Source organism: Perissodus microlepis, chromosome 16 (assembly GCF_051167445.1).
Source record: "Perissodus microlepis isolate ML-2025 ecotype Zambia chromosome 16, ASM5116744v1, whole genome shotgun sequence".
NCBI classification, from domain to species: Eukaryota; Metazoa; Chordata; class Actinopteri; order Cichliformes; family Cichlidae; genus Perissodus; species Perissodus microlepis.
In genome coordinates, this window is record NC_140476.1 from 30,561,031 (window position 1) to 30,580,574 (window position 19,544).

General features: G+C 40.6%; 1 protein-coding gene across 1 annotated transcript; it reads left to right on the plus strand.

Annotated features, from left to right (window-relative positions):
- The first annotated feature begins 1 nt into the window (after position 1).
- Positions 2 to 19,470, plus strand: hspbap1 (hspb associated protein 1). Its single transcript, XM_084908117.1, has 8 exons — positions 2 to 199; positions 2,024 to 2,237; positions 4,192 to 4,382; positions 6,014 to 6,150; positions 8,206 to 8,377; positions 10,121 to 10,204; positions 10,603 to 10,713; positions 18,265 to 19,470. Exons 2-8 carry the CDS (start codon positions 2,039 to 2,041, stop codon positions 18,847 to 18,849), a joined length of 1,479 nt encoding a protein of 492 aa, XP_084764243.1. The 5' UTR covers positions 2 to 199; positions 2,024 to 2,038; the 3' UTR covers positions 18,850 to 19,470.
- The last annotated feature ends 74 nt before the right edge of the window (positions 19,471 to 19,544 follow it).

A 19,544-nucleotide genomic window follows, 5' to 3' on the forward strand; every position in this document is an offset into this window, starting at 1 on the left:
CGGGTTTCGGAAACTGTTCCTCTGTAGCTGCCATTTCGGCTCGTCTGGTGAATTAGCGTAAGCGGGTTTTTTGTAGTATCGCAAGCGCCCAAATGGTGCAGATTCACAGCGATGTGTTATAGACGTAATTGGAACGCGTACGCTGTCATGTGATCTTTGTTTACTTCCGCCCGAACCTCGTCTACACGTGTAGTGAAAGGTGAGTCCTGGTGTTTTTTCCCAAGGATCCTGGTATTTCTTCGAAGCTAGTTTCTTAGCATCTTTCTACAGTGTAAATAGAGAAAATATGTTCACAAAGATGAAACATAGCTAACCTAGCTATCTCATTACTTCACACCAGACGTTTTAAGTTGTCTGGGGAAATCCCAGGTGTTCCTAATAACATTAATAATGGCCTTGGTCTTTTCCAGCTCTCCTGTAATTAATTATACATTTCACACTTGTACTTGTTGAATCAAACGCCACCTGAGCGCTGTCTGTCCCTTTATAAAGCGCTTTTTGAGCCTAGGCGTTATTTCTTTCCTCGGAGTTGTTTGATAGTTCTTCAGGAAGTTGCTCATTTCTGTCGTGTAACGCTAGTTAGCGACATTTAGTCAAGTGGGAAATATCAGTGATACCAAGTCTTATTATAATTATTTGACCAATTATAAGTGGAAGAATATACCTAAGAGTATCGGGAAGTAGAAAACGGTACCAATCTGGATCCAAGTTGTTTAAGAAGTTGGTTACAAAGAGCGAGAATCAAAGTTTCACTGATATCCAATTACCAGTTAAATTCTAAATAGGAAATCCCCACTGTCCTGTGGTAGATAAATGCCATCTGATCTGATAGGTAATAAAACTTCTTGATTTGCTAACAAATAATATTTTATTGCTGTTTTTCTGCCATAAAATGTACATGCACTCCAAGGTCACGTCATCATTTACACCTTGCCAGTACTGGGTTTGACCCCCCTTTCCTCTCAGAATTGCCTTAATTCCTAAATGTATATATTCAACCATAGCCTGGGAACCTTTCTTGGAGATTTTGGTCCATGTTGACATAAAATCACACATTTGCTGCAGATATATCAGCCGCGCATCAATTATTTGAATTCCCTGTTCCATCAGATCCCAAAGGTGCTCAGCTGGATTTAAACCTGGTGACTGTGGAAGCTATTTCAAATCACTGCCACGTTAAATAAACCCCTTTGAACTTTGTGGTATAGTGTGTTATCCTGGAAACAGCCATCAGAACATTCACACACTGTGATCACAAAGAAATGGACATGATCAGCAACAATAATCGGTTAGGCTGTTGCATTTAAGCAGTTCTCAGCTTGTATTAAGAGGTCCAAAGTGTGCCATAAAAATAGCTCCTACACCTTTATACCACCATCGTGTGAATGGGTGGATGACTGGTTGTGTAAAGCGCTTTGGGGTCCTTAGGGACTAGTAAAGCGCTATACAAATACAGGCCATTTACCATTTTACCATTTACCATCAGTCTGAACGGTTGGTACAAGGCAGAATTGATCCATGCTGTTTATGGCAAATCTTGACCCCACCATCTGAATGTCTCAGCAGAAATCAAAACACATTCGACCAGGCAACATATTTCGAGTGTTCTGTTGTCCAATTTTGGTGAGCCCAAGCACATCATAGCCTCATTACAGTTCTGCTGCTCGGTTTGAACATCAGCAGGTTGTTTTGATTGTCTCTACATACACTGACTTGCTGATATCGTAATGGCTTATTATTATATTATATTATATCATGTTTTATTCCGGCACAGTCGAAGCATCCACAATTTCGTTGTACGTGTACAATGACAATAAAGGACTATTCTGTTCTATTATTATGTGAATGCTGTGATGCATTCACACTATTGAGTTTTCTTTCAGCACACATTAAAAGCTTTGTAGTTTTATTCACTATTTTAACATAGAAGATGAGGAACATGGCTTGTAGGCACTGACTAATAATAAAACATCATCGTTTTTAATCAGCTTTATGTTCGTCGTGTGTTTCATCCTACTGTCAGTGTGTACCAAAGGCTATGGCTGACACCACCGAGATTAATAAACCCTTCAGCCCAGAGGAGACCCGGAGGATTATGCATCATTTGCAGCAGCCCGCAGTTTTCCTGAACATGACCTGCGACTGGCCTGTTCTCCACTGGACAGCAGAGCATCTGTCAAGCTGTCTTGGTGACAGACTCATCCGATTCCGACTTGGGAGAAAAGAAAAGACAAAAGGTAAGTAATTCAATGTGTTGAATGAATTTATCTGTAATTACTCACCTGGATTAAACATTCACAATGAAATTTATGTGACCAAAAAGATAAATTCAGTTCCCACAAGCACTCCTATCGGGCTTAAGCTGTTTTATTAGATATTGCATATTTATTAAGCTGTAATAAAACATTTTTTTAAAAGTAATATCTTAAAGGAAAACTCAGCTGTTGCTGCATTTAGCTGTTACAAATCTGGGGCTGTGTTGTTTTTTTCCTTTCTAATGGATTTCGATGATTTCAGATGCTGTAACTAAAATTCAGTTTTTGAACACAAAATGAAAGAAGACAAAAAAATACAAGACCTGTTAAAATACAAGATAGTGATGATCTATTTCTATTGAGCAATAACTGATCACAATAAACTGAGGTTTGTTTTAGTTCCTAGTATTGTGTGAGCTTATGGAAACTTGTATAGCATCTCAAACAATTTCCAATGAATGAAAATTTATATATTGATATAATCTAATAAAGGATAGCCGGCTGTTTAACGATGTGATTTATAATGTCTCACAGATGAAAAACACACTGAGGGTCTTTGTTTTTGAGCATCTGCTGTATTTTGCCCTCAGTGTGGCTCTGAAACGGCTCCCGTAATGATTCTTTCTCTGATAAATGACAGAGAGTATGCCCTCTGATAAAAGCTGGCTAATTAGATTTCTAAATCATCTTTTTTTAATAGCTGCAACAGCTTACAGGTTGGGCATTTCTCATCATGCATTCTAAATGTCATCACTCAACTACAGACACACCTTGTTTATGAAAAAAAGAAATAATAAATCATTACAACTGATTCATTTTTCCTATGAAGTGGGTTAAAAAAATCATGTCTGAAAAGTGCTGTGGTTCTGGTAAATGAAACAGTTCTCTTAACACACAGTCTTGTGAAAACAAGTTTAATTAAGACTCAATGCAGTCCTGTGAAAAACTAAGTCCACTCCAAATTTAGTAGCTTGTATAACCACATTCAGCAGCAACGACCTAAAGTAATTGTTTTCTGTATGATTATTATTGTGGAGCAGTTTTGCCCCACTCTTCTTTACATTTGACATTTGTTTATGCACAGCTCTCTTAAGGTCCCACCACAGCATTTCAGTTGAGTTGGGGTCTGGACTTTGGACTATTACAGTATCTTGTTTTGTTTTTCAGCCTGGGATCATTGTCCTGCTGGGTTGTCCAATATCAGCAGAGAAGAGGCTTTCTTCTAGAAAATCTTCCAAACAATTGTTTCTAATTGTACTGAACTTTAACATTTAGCATGCTGACTGAGGCCTGTCTGGGATGTGACTCTTGGGGTTTTTTTTACCCATCAGGCGTAAAAGGCTGATTGGGTATTGAGTGGGTGGTGTTGACATGCAACTTTGTAAACACAATAACTCGAGACTGAGGGGACATAGGATTTTCAAATTGATACCATAAATCCACCCACTAAAAATCTCTGACAACTTTGAATCTTGGTGGTCGAGTTTCCTTTTCTTTTTTTTTCCCTGTATTTTTTTTAATCTTTTGTTTGCGATAACCCGAGGAAACGTCACCTAGGATTTAAAAATTGATACAATAGGTGCAGGAGGATTACTGAGAGCTTGGGGATACCGCTGACAGCTGTCAGTATTTGTGCAGTTTCTCTGAGTGTTGCAGTCTTACCTTGTGGGAAATTTGTCAGGACATTCACTCCTGGGAAGATTGCGGCATTGCGTTAACACACCTGAATGTTCCAGACCAGCAGCCTGTCAAAAATCCTACTTTATGGAGGTGATTACACTCGATAATCATCAGTTAAGCTGCTGTTCTGTGGCTACATATCTACTTAAACCAAAGTTGGTCACTGGTAGTTTAGATCAGCTGAACCGTTTCAGTAAAACTGTACAAAACCTTTAACTAATTATTGTCTTGTCTGTGTTTGTTGTTATTTTCTCAGCTCCGGCTCCTCTTTTTGAGACCCAGTGTTCCTACGTGGAGGCCAGTGTAGCTCAGTTTCTCAGCTGGACTCAGGGTCAGTCTGGAACAGACGTGGGGCCTTTTTCTGAATACTCCTACTCAGAGTATTGGGCTTATGCTGACTACAAATATATTGCCATGCTGTTTCAAGATCAGCCTTTCATGTTTGAGGTAACCATCCTGCTGCATGCATGTTGACATTAAGTTAAACAGTCCAGCTGAAATCTGGCATCAGTGTTTGCACAAGTTTACAAGTTTGCTGCTAATCTTAATGATATCTGAGATATTTAATTGCCATTGAAACTAAAGGGCAGTGACAAAGACTTTTGGTCAGGTTATTTTATCAGGTTAAATATCCAAGAAAGCAAGATAAAAGCTAATTAAACTTAACTAAAATTTGAGGATTTAGTGCTTGAAAACATATTGCAGGGATCCATTTTCACTATATTGATTGCACTCCAAAAAATTCCTTATTTTAAGTATTGGAGGTTTTTAGTTAAATAATTTTTTCTAAGCATGTAGGCTGCTCAAATATTGAAAACACATTTGACCCCATGTATCTGGCTACCAGAACATTAAGAGAACCAGGATTTGCTCCCAGGAAGTCACAGCATAATTTTTTTTATTAGTCTGACTCAGAGCTTGCTTTCTAATATATCTCAGTGGTGGTGGATGGGCTGTGTGTTCAGACAAGCCACTTAGTGTGAAGCGGGCATGTAGGGACACTGCCAGTTACACACATTCACAAAAAGTCTTCTTCCTTAGCTCACACCTTCGGTCCATTCCTTCTCAAACAGACACACTGACCAAATGTTATGTATTGAACAAGAGAAGCACAACAAATAGTAAAAGAGCTCAGATTTACTTGTGTTTTCATTGTATTGATGCTGAAGCCTTAAAATATGTCAGAACTGCAGTTGTGTCCCATACACTGTGTAGTGTGGGTATTTCTACAGCACATGTCGAAGATTGCATGACCAAATGTTTGACATCATATACAGTCTAAGCATTATGCGTTTTATTTACAATAATAATAAAGGTTTAATTTAAAATGTTTCATACTATAAGCTTCTTATCCCTTTGTAAGAAACTGAAATTAACAAGCAATTCAAATAAGTGAGTCAAAATAACTTTTTCATTCTATTCTTATATTGTTTTGACATTTTCAATTAAAATGTCAAGCTTTTGTGATGGCAGCTTTATACTAGCTGTTCTCATCATCTGGCCGGTAAAGACATAAAAGTGCCATCCTTTCTTGAGCCACCGCCGCAAATTTATTTCATTTTTATCTCGGTGATAAATTTTTATTGGGCATCCACCTCCAATTATTACCTCCTGACATTCATGCCTTTGAGACAGACAGACATGGGCTTTTTGCAGGATAAATGGTGCTGGCAAAAAGGCTGCCTGAAGGCTCCATTGACCAGACTGTCAAAGCTTACAGCTGCCTGCATGTATGGTAATGACTTCATTATTCAGGATGCCGGTGTGATTGCTACACCTTTGTGTCCTGATGGCACATGATTGACAGACTAGTTTTCCTTGAAAGATGACAAATGCTGTTGCTTGGTTTCTCTGCTCAGGGACCTCCATTGGTCACTTGTAATAAATAGGCCCTGTCATTGTAGCTGATGAGGCTGGGTTACATCTGTGAGCCTATAGAAGAGTGGTGACAGTTCTCGTTTCCATGTCACGTTATTAAAGAAGGCACCAAAACCATAATCTGAAAATCGTAAACAGTCGTTTATACACACAGCATTTTGGATTGACACATGGCATTCGAATGTGTGTGTGTGTTGCAGCATGTAAAATGGTCCGAGTTTGGCTTTGAGGGGCGTAATGGGAGAGAGAGCACCTTATGGATCGGCACAGAGGGAGCCAACACGCCATGCCACCTGGACTCTTACGGCTGTAACCTTGTACTGCAGGTACAAGGACGGTAAGATGAATCGCTACCTGTGTTGATGCTTCATGTGCTCCTCAGTAACCAGAAGATAAGATAAATGCAAACATACGTACGACATGAGACTGGAAAAACAAAATTGGGTTATATGAGGTGGTTTAAATGGTACTTGAATGCTTTTCTTTTGCTGACGTGATAGCCTGAAGTGCCTTGTTATCAGCTAACAGAACCAAGCTGCGTTCATAAACCCCATGATCGTTATGTGCACAGAGACCTGCTCATTACTACTAAGTAAAGCAGGCATCAACAGCACTAAATGGCTGAGTGGTCTCAGGAATTGTTTATTGACAGGAATTGGCAGAGGTGAACAAATCTTTCAGTCAGAGTGGCCGTGCCTCCAACGTTCCATACAGACAAAAAAAACCAAGCGTTTTGGTTTTTTGGGGGGTTTTTGCGTCGGGTTTTTCAGCTGTTAGGTTACATATTTACATAAGTGTGGTTATGTACATACATATTTGTGTTCCAGTGCTTACAACTCTCAAGATTTATATATTCTAATAATAATTCTTCAATTTTAATAACACAAATTACACGTATGCAGTGAAACTTGATCGAGTTCTCCGCAAAGAGTGCAGTTTTTTAGTCTAATTGATGAATGTCCCCTTTTTTGTGTTTAAAAATCCTACATTTAAAAATGTGGATCTATTTTCTAATGGGCCATCTGAAATGGAACTCCTGTTTGTCATTGTTTCATTGTCTCTTACGTTTGACAGCGTTGCTTCAACTTGCATCCAAGGTTTTGATTATGTTGCAAAACAGAACAGGTTGGGTAAAACTAGGGTGTAAGTATGAGTAAATAGTTTGGTATTCTGTACTGTGATGCTAGCCCAAAAAGTGTTGCAATGCCAGATAGACACACTGTCTGGGTCTGTAGTCGAGTTTAACACCAGTCAAACATTTATTTTATCGACACATTTCTCGTTACAAAGAGACGAGCACGTTCATTTTCTAATTGGGTGACAGAAAAAGTTTGCAGTGAGAAGCACTCACTGTCAGGTGTGAAATAAAAAGTGACACTGTCCTGTCATACCTGTGCACTTAATGGGGAGAAGCTGCAGCTGAGCGGTGAGAAGTTTCAGGATTTCATAAAACCACGTCTGTGTTTCACCCCTCTGGTGGTTGTGGAAGTTTTCTGCCTGTTAAGCACTTAGGTCTTCTGCAACACTGGAGGTGCAGAGTACTGTAAATGCTGACACGGAGTGCGAGTTGTCCTCTGCCCTCTGAAAAAGAGTTGATTTGTCACAGAGCTTGCTAGAAAGGGTGGGAATGAAGACAGAGGGTGAGACGCTTTATGGGGTTCTGTGAGTCACGAAATATAAGGGAGCAGGTCTTCCTTATCTCGCTGCACTGTTCTTCCAGAGAGCAACGGTTATATCTCACCACTTGTAATTGGGTCTTGAGTTCTTTTATTTGGTATTGATCTCTAATGGAATGAAATCCAGCTCGAGCGGTCCTTTGACACCGCTGATCTTTTAAAAATAAAATAGTGTTGATTGATTTCATGACATTTGTGTGAATGGTGGGTCATAGTACCGGAAAAACAATCATGGGCGTGGAGTACTTTAAAAAAAATGAATGTAGTTTAATGTTCATGTTAGAGAAAATAGAGTTGTTTCACAGCGATGGATTTGTAGCTGGTCGTGTCAGCTTTTGTTGTCTCCCAGAATAAGACGGGTTTTAAAGCTTTCTTTAATTAACAGATATTGGATATCTGGATCTTTACAGCAATATCGTTTTCTTTTTTTTTATTATTGTTCACTGTAGCGCAAAGTAAATGATATGAAGTATTTCTTCCTCTTTTAATGATTAGCATTTTTTGTGCTAAATTTACAGTATATCAATGTTAATATCTGTTAGCACTTTTTAATATTGATAATTTTTTATCAGTGTTTTATTTGCAAGCTTGATTTACAGCTTAAAAGGTCATCAATTGACACCGCATGAGTCACCAGACAAAAGAGTTAATTTCTAGCATTAATCTTTTAATCTAAAGTCGTATTTAACCATTCTGTTGATGTGTCCTATATGCAGGAAGCGCTGGCACCTCTTTCCCCCGGAGGATACAGCTAAGCTTTACCCAACTAGAATCCCCTACGAAGAGTCAAGTGTCTTCAGCCAGGTGGCTGTTCTTCATCCTGACCTGAGGAGATTCCCTGCCTTCCACGGTGCCAGTGAACACATCGTCACTCTACAGCCAGGACAGGTCAGGAATTCTGATGACATCATGTCTATAGAGATCTCTGACCAATATTTTTCTATATTTTATTTTTTGTAAAGTAATCAATAAAGTAAATGAGCAATAATCATCAGTGTTTGCCCTGAGAGAGCGCTTTCCAGATGCTTATAAACAAAATTAATAAGAAATTAATAAGAAGAATACAAAAGTACTGTTTAGCCCTAGTCTCTATAATTTATACCTAACGGTGAGCTGACACCTCTTTGTTTGGATTAAATCAGTTGCATTTTCTTCAGACTATAGAAAAACCACAGTGATTTAGTAAAGTCTGAAGTTATGCAATGCTGTGGCTTTACATTTATATGATGAAGTGCTCGTGACACAGAAGCAGTAACCATAAAATATAACTTTATTGGTCCTTAAGCAGTGAACATGTGAAAGTAGACTGAACAGTGAGATTTATTTGTCTTGGTGTCCTTCATAAAAGCTTGAAGCAAGGCGACGGTCGTGACTTGTGTCCCAATTAAAGTCAGGCATCTACAGTTATACTGGATCACCTTCAACAGACTGCTGTTCCTATAGTGATGAAAGCGAAAGGTTAAGCAGCGTTATCGCTCTTGATCTAACTGGGTCAAGTCCAGGCCAATAGGCCTGATAAATCAGTCAGGTTTGTGTCATGTGCTCAGCCAAAGATACGACCGAAGTTTTGTGGAATCCAAATTGGGTTTTCATGATGGTAATTTTAACACTTGTCCTCCTTTGATTATAAATAATTGTGAAGGTGCTCCTGCATGAAGGTCATCCTTTTTCACCTTGTTTCAGAAAAAGAAACAGTCACTATGGACACAGAGCAATTATCCAGTTGTCTGTTTTCACTATCTGTTTGTTCTGGAGCTCACGTAGCTTATTAAATACCCTCCTACAAAAAAACAAGCTGTCGTCTAACTAACAGTCCGATAGTTGTGATTTGATTTATAGGTCAGGGTCAGAGCTCACCCTTGTGTTTTATTGTTTAATAGTGAAATAAATTGCAACAGTGCGGCACGGTGGCGTGGTGGATAACACTGTTGCTTCATGGCAAGAAAGTCCTGAGGTCAACTCCACCACGTTTCTGTGTGGAGTTTGCATGTTCTCCCCATGTTTGCGTGGTCTTGGTACTCTGGCTTCCTCCCACAGTCCAAAGACAGTTTTAATCGATTCTAAATTGCCCACTGTGTTAGCCCTGCGATGGACGGACGACCTGTCCAGGGTGTACCCCGCCTCTCGCCCTATGACAGCTGGGATACTTTAATAACCTTGACCTCTTCCAGTCAGTGTTGCAGCAAGCTTTGGCCTGACCTTTTATATACAGCTGTCAGCTCTGAGTTTATGTTTATGCTTCAAAGAAAACCTAGAAATGCTTCAGCTGTTGAGACAGAATGAATACTTTGAGTATCTACCACAGTCTCCTCAAAGATGGCTCCACCTCTGCAAATCAAATTAAAAGACAGCTCATTTCTCTTCTCCTGTCAGGCAGCAGGCCACAGACGAATCAAGACTGCTGTGGAGGCCGGGGAATCAATAAGCATTCTTTCTTTTTCTTTTAACAGACGCATTGTATGAATGGATGAATGATTAACAGCAGAGGGGGAAAGGTTTATGCTGCCATCTAGCGGATATGTGCAGTCGTGTATTTCCTAGTATTTAGGAAGATGAAAGAAAAAGAGTGGGAGCTGTCATTGACCTTGCCATTACTGATAAGTTTGTGAAGACTTTATCTTCTTTGCACAGGTGCTCTATGTCCCCAGGCACTGGTGGCATTATGTAGAGTCAGTGGATCCTATCACCGTCAGTGTCAACTCCTGGATTGAGCTGGTAAGCAGCATCATGTCTCTTTCATCCTGAGCTCACCAAAAACGCCCCAAAATGACACAATATCATATATATTCCAAACATTTCAGAGTAGATGGCAAGTTAATATCCCGAAGATGTTGATTCATGTTGTATTAAGTCCTCTCAGATTAAGGCTCCTCTCATTTTTGAGTAATGAACAGGACCAGCAGTAAAGTGTTTCCTGTCATTATGATGAGTGTATGTATATGATGGGGCATGAAAAAAGGCTCCCTGGTGCAAGACAAATGTTTATTCGGAGGTTTGCCCCACTCTAGTTGTTTTCTGCCAAGGTCACAGACACCACAAACTATTTCTTCTTATCATTGATGGTAACCATCTTGATCATGTGTGTTCTTTCTCGGCTCTCTGCTTCTACACAGGAAGTGGATGACATCGCCAGAGTTGGTGAGGCTGTGACTAAGACGGTTGTCTGTGCCATTAAAAGTGCTCGAAGTGATGACAACACTGACAGCTGGCTCAACCCCACTGAGGTAACGAGTAATTACTCTTTGATATTAATTACTGTGTCAGTTTAAAAGCTGTCTTCTTACACCTACTTCTTGCTTGTGTAGATCCCCTGTCAGGATCATATTCTGATCTAGTGCAAAGAAATGCAGGTTTTTGTTGCTTTTTTACAAAATGAAAATGAAACGCTTCACTGCTTCATTCACTGTTCTTTGTTGCTGTGTAGGGAATTATTTAGAGAGCAATACTGTGTGTCAAAGGGCAAAATAGGAATCCAAATTTGGATGCTCCTCAGTGGGTCCCTTTTATCCATGATGATTTTATAGCTGTTGACCTTCAATTGAACTACAGGCAGATGATGATAAAACCTGAGCCTTTGTCTTCCACAGTGAGATGTTCTCTTATCTCTCTTTAGCTTTGGGGGTGGGGGGTTTGCTGACCTGCTTTGTTTCCAATTGCCCCCTTAGAAGGAAGGGTCACTGCAAATCAATATAGAATAGCTCTCAGTAATGATCTTCATCCTGTGACAGGGCTCTAGAGTGCGACCAAATTTTTCAGTGGTGCGACTAAAAAAAAATATTTGGTTGCACCTGTGCGACCAACTGTTCGGGTAGCAAAAAAAAAAAATCTGCAACCTTCCCTGTGGTCAACAACAGACACACATTTTGCCCCTATCGTGGACTAAACCAATCAGAGATAGTAAGGGGCGGGACCTCTCTGATTGGCCGTGGTCCAGTTGAAAGTGCAGGTGGAAGTGGGAGGTGAGTAGCTTGAATAAAGCGATATCAATTCATTAAATCCTGAATCGACTTTTAAATATAACTGTGTTTTGCCAGAAACGCCAGATTCTCAGATCAAAGCTCACAAAACCATTTCAACAACAACCAAACAGCAAATGAGAGCAGGTACACGGATTCCACACAAAGACGTAAACACGGAGCGGACCCGACGCATCAGAATTAACTTTGTCTTTCTCGGCTTTCTCACCCGACGGCCCGTAGACGGACACGCTGTCGGAGCCTAGTGATTCTGATGCGTCCGGTCCGCGCTGTGTTTACGTCTTTTTGCGCTGATTCTGAGCTGCAGGTTTTGTCTCTCTCCAACCAAAATTCACCGAGCCAGCAGCAAAAGAAGCAGCAAACTGCGCTTCACATTTGATCAATGTCGTCATGAATTTTGCTGTTTTGCTTCCACGACAATTAAAATCACACTCCATGCACAGCTAGCTCTCTCTCTATCTCTCTCTGTACTTCAAGAACAGTTTCCCGTCTCCAATCTCTGTTTTCTGTATTATTCATTCGCTTATTACCCACCAGTCTACCGTTGTTTACAGCGCTGTCGGCTGCTGTCTTTTTCTTTTCTTTTTCTTTTTTTCACTTAAATGACCTCGGACAAGAAAGCCTATTTTTTCTGTTGTTCAATACTGAAGAAATTTAAACTTTATATGCAGAACATTGTAGAATATTTTTAAGGTTATCTGCTATAAAAAGCCAGACCAGGAAAATCTCCTTCATGTTTTTCTGTTTTATTCTCAGTTACTTTCACACAAAGGCATCTGCTGTGATGTTCACAATTCTGATGGAAGTCAGTACTGATAAGTGATCAGAATTATAATATTTCTGACTGTCTGAGGCTAAGTTGAATCGAATCGGGACTTTGAAAACCGGAATCGAACGGATTATAGAAATCAGTGATGATACCCAGCCCTAGTGAGCAGCTTAGGCACGACAGAAGTGGATGTAGCTGTAATAGGAAAAGAACTATTGCTAACTTTTCTGTTAAGTTAAGGCCTGATCCTTCTGAAATTCATCAATGTCATCAATCTTTGAATGCTGAAAAAGCACAGTGTATCCAGAAAAACACATTATATTATATAAATTATTATAAAATTTGTGTGCGCCTAACTTTTGTGCCGGTACGCCTAACTTTAAAAAGTTAGGCGTACCGGTACGCCCATGGCAAAAAGTTAGTCTAGAGCCCTGTGTGATAAAATGCTATCATTCTGAGGGCACTAGTTTCTTCCAGGATGACACTGTATGCAGTTAAAGGGAACAAAAGCCGGATTAATAGTTTGAATATGAAATTTGATTAGAATTAAATGATAACCAGGCTGATTCAACACATCTCAACCTAGTTGAAAGCCAATGAGATTTTTTGGAATAGCACCCTCCATCAAATAACCAGATGACAGAATATCTACCGGGGGTTGTGACCTTACAGCCTTCGAGTAGAGTCTCACATACTTGCCTTGAAGTTCTTATTAAGGCATTTCATGGCTTTATTTAATTTTCCACTCATCCATATTTGTGTCCATCTTCTTCCGCTTATCCGGGGCCGGGTCGCGGGGGCAGCAGCCTAAGTAGAGAAGCCCAGACCTCCCTCTCCACAACCACCTCCTCCAGCTTGTCCGGGGGAACACCAAGGCGTTCCCAGACCACCCAAGAGATATAATTTCTCCAGTGTGTCCTGGGTCTGCCCCGGGGCCTTCTCCCGGTGGGACATGACCGGAACACCTCACCCAGGAGGCATCCTTGTCAGATACCTGAACCACCTCAACTGACTCCTTTCGATGTGGAGGAGCAGCGGCTCTACTCTGAGCCCCTCCCGGATGGCTGAACTTCTCACCCTATCTCTAAGGGAGAGGTCAGCCACCCTTCGAAGCTCACCTCTGCCGCTTGTATTCGTGATGTCGTTCTTTCGGTCACTACCCACAGCTCGTGACCATAGGTGAGGGTAGGGACGTAGATCGACCGGTAAATTGAGAGTTTAGCTTTTATACTCAGCCCTCTCTTCACCCCAACAGACTGATACAGCATCCGCATCACTGCAGCCGAATGCATCTGTCGATCTCCCACTCCCTTGTCCCGTCACTCGTGAACAAGACCCCGAAGTACTTAAACTCCTCCACTTGGGGCAAGAACTCGTCCCTGACCCGGAGTGGGCACTCCACCCTTTTCTGGCTGAGAACCATGGCCTCAGATTTGGAGGTGCTGATTCTCATTCCCACCGCTTCACACAGATGATCTGATGATAATCAGCCGTGGCAAATAGAAAGTACAGCCTCTGTCAGTTTTAAGGTTTTATGTATGAGAAAATAATAAAAATCATCTGCTTCTTAACAAGGCTTGGATAAATAAAATGACATATTACACTGTTTTTAACCAAAACTAAGCCAAAAAACTAAGGACACCATTACTGCTTCCATTGGAAGTAGCAGCCAGGTACTGCTAATCAAATGCACTGGATTAACTGATCATCATTTTGGAAGTTTGCTGGTCTGGGGTGTTAGGTGTGTATTAACACAATGCCGAGGATGAATGACATGATCTGAGAGTGAGATGAGACGTAACTGTTGACTGACTTTCCATCAGTCCGGGAAGGATTATAAGGTAATTTCCACACACTGTGAAGTCCACTCTGCACTGTCAGATTATCTACAAGTAGAAAACACTTAAGACAGCTGCCAGTCTGTCCAGGAGTGGACGTCCCAGCAAATTCACCCGAAGGTCATATTGTGCAATTCTCAGAAACAGCAATAAGCCCAGGAGCTCCATCTCAGACTATACGGGCCTCAGTTAGCAAGTTAAATGTTAAAGTTCCTGACGGTGCAATTTGGAAAAGACTGAACAAGTACGGCTTTTTTGAGAGTGTTGCCAGAAGGAAGACTCTTCTCTCCATCTGCAAAAGAAAAGAATCACGATCCAGTCAAAGTCCAGACCTCAACCCAATTGAAATGCTGCGGTGGGACCTTTTAGAGAGCTATGCATAGAAAAAAATGCCCACAGTCCTCAATGAACTGGAGCAACATTGTAAAGAGGAGTGGGCCAAGATTCCTCAAATTCCTCCATTTTTCCTGTTTTGACTTTTGGTGAGAGAGAGACCAAAGAAGTCATACAGAAAATGATTACTTCAAACTATTGCTGCTAAAAGTGGGTGTAGAAGCTACTGCATCCTGGAGTGTTCTCAGTATTTTATGAACTGCTTTTGCATAAATTTGTATAATGACACACTGTTGTGTATTGCTGTTCATCTGAGGTTGTATTTACCTAATTTTATGATCTGATAATAACTAGTTAATGTTTTATTATGTCCTGATTAGGGATGGGTATTGATAAGATTTTCACGATTCCGATTCCATTTTCGATTCTGTTTAACGATTCGATTCTTTATCGATTCTCTTATCGATTCTTTTTAAAAAAAGGAGAACACTAAGGTCGATTAGCTTAGAACTTTGTTTTATATCTTCTCTTTGAACAAGATAGAAATTTAGGAGTAACATGGCCTTACAAACCCAACAGTGAGATCTTAAGAGATCCAGCCTACGGCTCTTCAATGGGGTGTCACAGGGTCCCCAGGAAAAAAAATTGTAAATGTAAAATAATAAAATAAATATTCTTCTGTAGCAATAACAAAGTATAAGATAAATTATTTTGTAGCAATTACACAAGAATATCCAGTAATGTCTCTGCCTACAATTAAACACATTCACTTACCGAAAATCGGGGGCATCTGCTGTGGCAAATGGGTGCAAGCCTTTGACCACAAACTTAGTCACTGCTCGGTGACATTCGTCTATCCTGGCCTGAAAGGAGACGCTACCGGTAGACTGCAGCGAGAACTGGCAGCATCTGAGCCAGCCAGACTCTCTCTCTCATCATGGTCACCTAAATGCACAGTAATGGCAGGTTTTGTAATAAGGCAGATCGCGCTAACATAATATGCACTGTTAGTTGATTATTTACCTGCCGCATTAACGGGAGAGGACGTGCAAACGTTACCGCTGCTGCTGGGTTGAGATTCACGAGTCCGGAGCGGAATTAAAAACACGACATTCATTTAAGGTCATCGCGTGTTTTGTGAGCAAATGCTTTTGCATATTCGTAGTGTTTCCTCCCTTAAATGAAATATCTACTTTGCAAGTATTGCAAGTTGCCCTATTGTCATCCGTTCTGGTAAAGTATAACCAAACTTTTGAGCGTTTGAGCCGCTTAGGCGCCGTGTTTCCTGCCAGGTAAATGACGCTCCGCAACGTGGTGACGTCATTCGGGGTGACTGGAATCGATAAGGGAATCGTTTGCAAAAATGGCAAACAATTCCAAGGAATTGAAACAGTGGGAACCGGTTCTCAACAAGAACCGGTTTTCGATACCCATCCCTAGTCCTGATATGTATGACCATAGTATTAGGTGTACTTTGTTTTTACCACGACTGTATCCTGGCCAGTGTTGTTATAATGACGTTGTCAGACAACCTGGAGAGAGTCAAGCATATAGTGAAGCTATAGCTGCGCACAAAACCTCCTGGAAAATCAAAGATTTTCATTTTTGAATTCAGACGGAGGCAGGTTAGCTGTTTCCCAGGGTTCAATCCTCTGCTAAGCTAAGCATTTGCTGGCTTATAGCTTTATGTGGTACAGACATGAGAGGGATATCTGACTTCTCAAACAAAGGACATTTACACTTTGTCTCAGAACATTTATTGAATAGCAAATGATTACAGATGAAGTTCTTCTAGTCCTTGATTAAGTAATGAAAGCACCCTGGAGACCGTATGTTTATCTTTGGTGAAGTATGAGAAGTCCTTCTTTGGATTGCATTAGTGATTTGAAGTGTAAGTGACTTCTGCATGAATGTATCCAGGCCTCCACGAACTTGCTGAGACACTGGTTTGACTTTGTTAGATTACTAACCAATTGTCCCCCCCACACCTTCTTATTTCTCTGCTTATCAGTAGGTTCAGCCAGGCAGCTTGTCCCACTTACAGACTATATTTATGTCACTTACTGTGTATCATTTTCTATGCAGATACAGTATGAGCTGCAGTGTCATAATGTAAGGAGAGCTGAAAGCCTCTCAATTGCATAAGTTCATAGGCATTGAACTTAAACCCCTGTTAAAGTAGCTTCTCAGAGCTGCTATGAAATGTTTTATTGTGATATTCTAAAAGAGTATTTTTTTCCACAGTTGTCCTTTTAGAGACGGCTATATAAGTTGTAATAAGAGTTCTGAAGGACGTCTCTGCTTTAAACACATATGGTAGTTATGCTTGCATAACTTCAGGACCAATTACGCAGTATTTTTAGTCTAGTTCAACTGTTTGCACACCCAGTTTCATATCGTTATCAAAATAGACTATGATAACATTCTCCCTGATGACCTTTCATGGACTTTGAAACTGACTTTGAAGGATTAAAAACAAACAGCGGGGTAGCAGTGATCTGTACGGGGGATAATTACGATGCTGTGATGGACTGATTCTGAGTACTTGTGCTTGAAGTCAGGTAGAGCAGTTCAGCTGAAGTCTTTCTTGTGGCAACAAAAGTTGTGCTTCAGGTAACTTTTTTAAAAAGCGCTCTTTGCATATTGATTAGCCAAGAAAGGATATAGTCTCCCACCTACAAGGAGAGTCACAGATGCCTTCACTGCGCCAGTTTAAACCTATATTTCCATTTTCCAGAAACTGTGGAACAAAACAGTATTATATATTAATGTGCACAAATTTAGACTAAAAAAGGGAAGACCTAGGTGAAGAAATGCCTCTTGTGTGGGAAAAGTCATGGTTCTTTGAGGAGCTCCCACCACATTTGTGTTGCATCTGATTTCCAGGAAAGGGGGGGGAATTGCCTGTTAATGTTCTTTTAATGCTTTAGGCCAGGTAGAATTCCTGGAGGCAGGTTTAGTGAAAATTATACAGATTCTTCTTCATAAGGCTAAATGATGAATGCTAATTCCTTTGTAGATATGGAGATTACAGTGGCTGTAGTGGGCCATGGGGTTCCAGTCCGTTGCTGCCATTTAGTAGGTCTAATCTTGCAGAAATGGCTTTGGTGTGAGCTGTAATGCATGTGGTTCGATTGCCAGGCCTCCTTGGCCTCACACTTCCCTGACCCTTTGTCTTGAAGGAGAGCTGATGTGTGGCACTCTGCCTGATTGATCAAAGGCATCCTGGAGTCACTTGTCTCCTCTTTGTTTGTGTTGGTTGCATGTCCAGTGTGGCTGGTTTGTTCCTACAAAAGTAAAGAAGTAGAAGTGCACTCTGAGAAATGTAGTGGGAAGACTGCTCTCTAGGTTCTGCCTGGTAGATTTTGTATAATCTTGCTGAGTTGCAAACAAACGGCACCGCAAAACAACACAATTACTTCCCAGCACATTAATAAAAATCTATGTACAAAGGTTTCCCCAAAATGTATAAGCAAATTAACCGCCTCTGCAAGATGGGCTTTTTCTGGAAATATACAAAGTATTAAACATATTAAACAAACTCTAAAGCCTCTGTGAGTTGAATATTAATTTAAGTACAGCTTCTTGTAAATGATTCTAATGGCAGTTCTTGTTTGGAGAACCTTGTAAGCATTAAAGGGATTTATAATGCAGTTTTATTAGACCATCTAAGTGTCATTCCAGGCATGCATTGATTTTGTTTTGTTTTTTTCTTTATTGCTTTGCCTGAATCTGTTTAGCAGATTGCGCTCAATTAAAATTCAGGCAGTTCATTTTGTAATCTTAAAGGCTGTACACACTGTTTATCTCGTGGCAGCTGTCTCCAGCTTTCTCTCCGTTTTTGTTTTGTTTTTATAGGAAGAAGTAACATCCCATAATGAAAATATGCAGTATCTGAACCTGGCGGTGAGAGCTTGGGCTCAGAAACAAAGGAGTTCCTGCCACAGCAAACTGAGCCCAGAGTTGCGAGACACCTGTCGAGTCAAGCGGGACTCGGGTGGGCAAATCAAGAAAAATAGTGATCGGGTTAGGAATTGTGCACCCTTCAGTATTCCCTACGGACCACATCTCATCTCTGTACGCTGTCAGCAAGAACTGAGGAGGACGACCCCCGAAGATGTAGAGGTCAACTCTTCCAGCAACGGTGCAGTCAGATCTCAAGAGGACTGCGCTGTCAGCTCCGATCCAGCACAGACAACCAAGTTTGCAGCTGCTGTCAGACTCGATCAGAGAACACATGGATGTAACACTGGTTCAACTCGGTGTAGAGAATGTGACTGTGCAGATGGGACATCAAAGAATTTGTCAGAGGATTATAAGGCATCAACGCATACAACAATAACCACTAACGACTTGTTAGACTGCCTGGTGCATCCAGACATCATCACCCGTGTCACTGAGCTGCTTCTAGAAAAGCATACAGGAAGTGATACGACCACCTGATCATCCTAGTTTTGATATTCACTTATCAGGTGCAACATGAACATGGGGTTTGTTGTGAGCTACGATTATTATTTATTTTTATTTTTTTACCCAGAAATTGGCCCTCCAAGCTACGAGTCATGTTTTGGCATCATTAAGTAAGAGGCCCGACTTTTATTTCTTCTCTCATTTGTCACTCTTGACCTTCTTGGCGTGAACCACAGATGCAGGAAATCACAGCCAAAAGTCATTCTAGTGCTGCAAGTGACAGTCTAACATATCCTTGTTTTGTTTTCCTGCACATGCTGATCCTTTTTGGTTCTTCCAAACTAGGAAAAATGGCCACTGGAATCAATTTAGTATGTTAAACAACCAAATAATTCAAGATAATATTCCAGGGATACAAACATTGTGCAGAAAACAATGTTTCACAATGTCAGTTAGTAAGGGGGGAATCATCATTGACCAGCCACAAAGGACTCCTTGTAATAGTTTTGTGATTGATGAAAGCTGTGTAAGAAGTGATAAATGAAATGTTTGAATAGTCTGCTGTATGTGTGCAGATAATAAATGTAATATACCCACTTTGCCTAATTGAATTCCCTGTACTTGGTTTGTCCTACGTGGGGACATTTTACACATCTAAACTTGGTCAAAGAGTTTTTGTCAGATTTTGGTGCAAAATTGTTGCAGTTATGATAAACGGGAGTAAACAA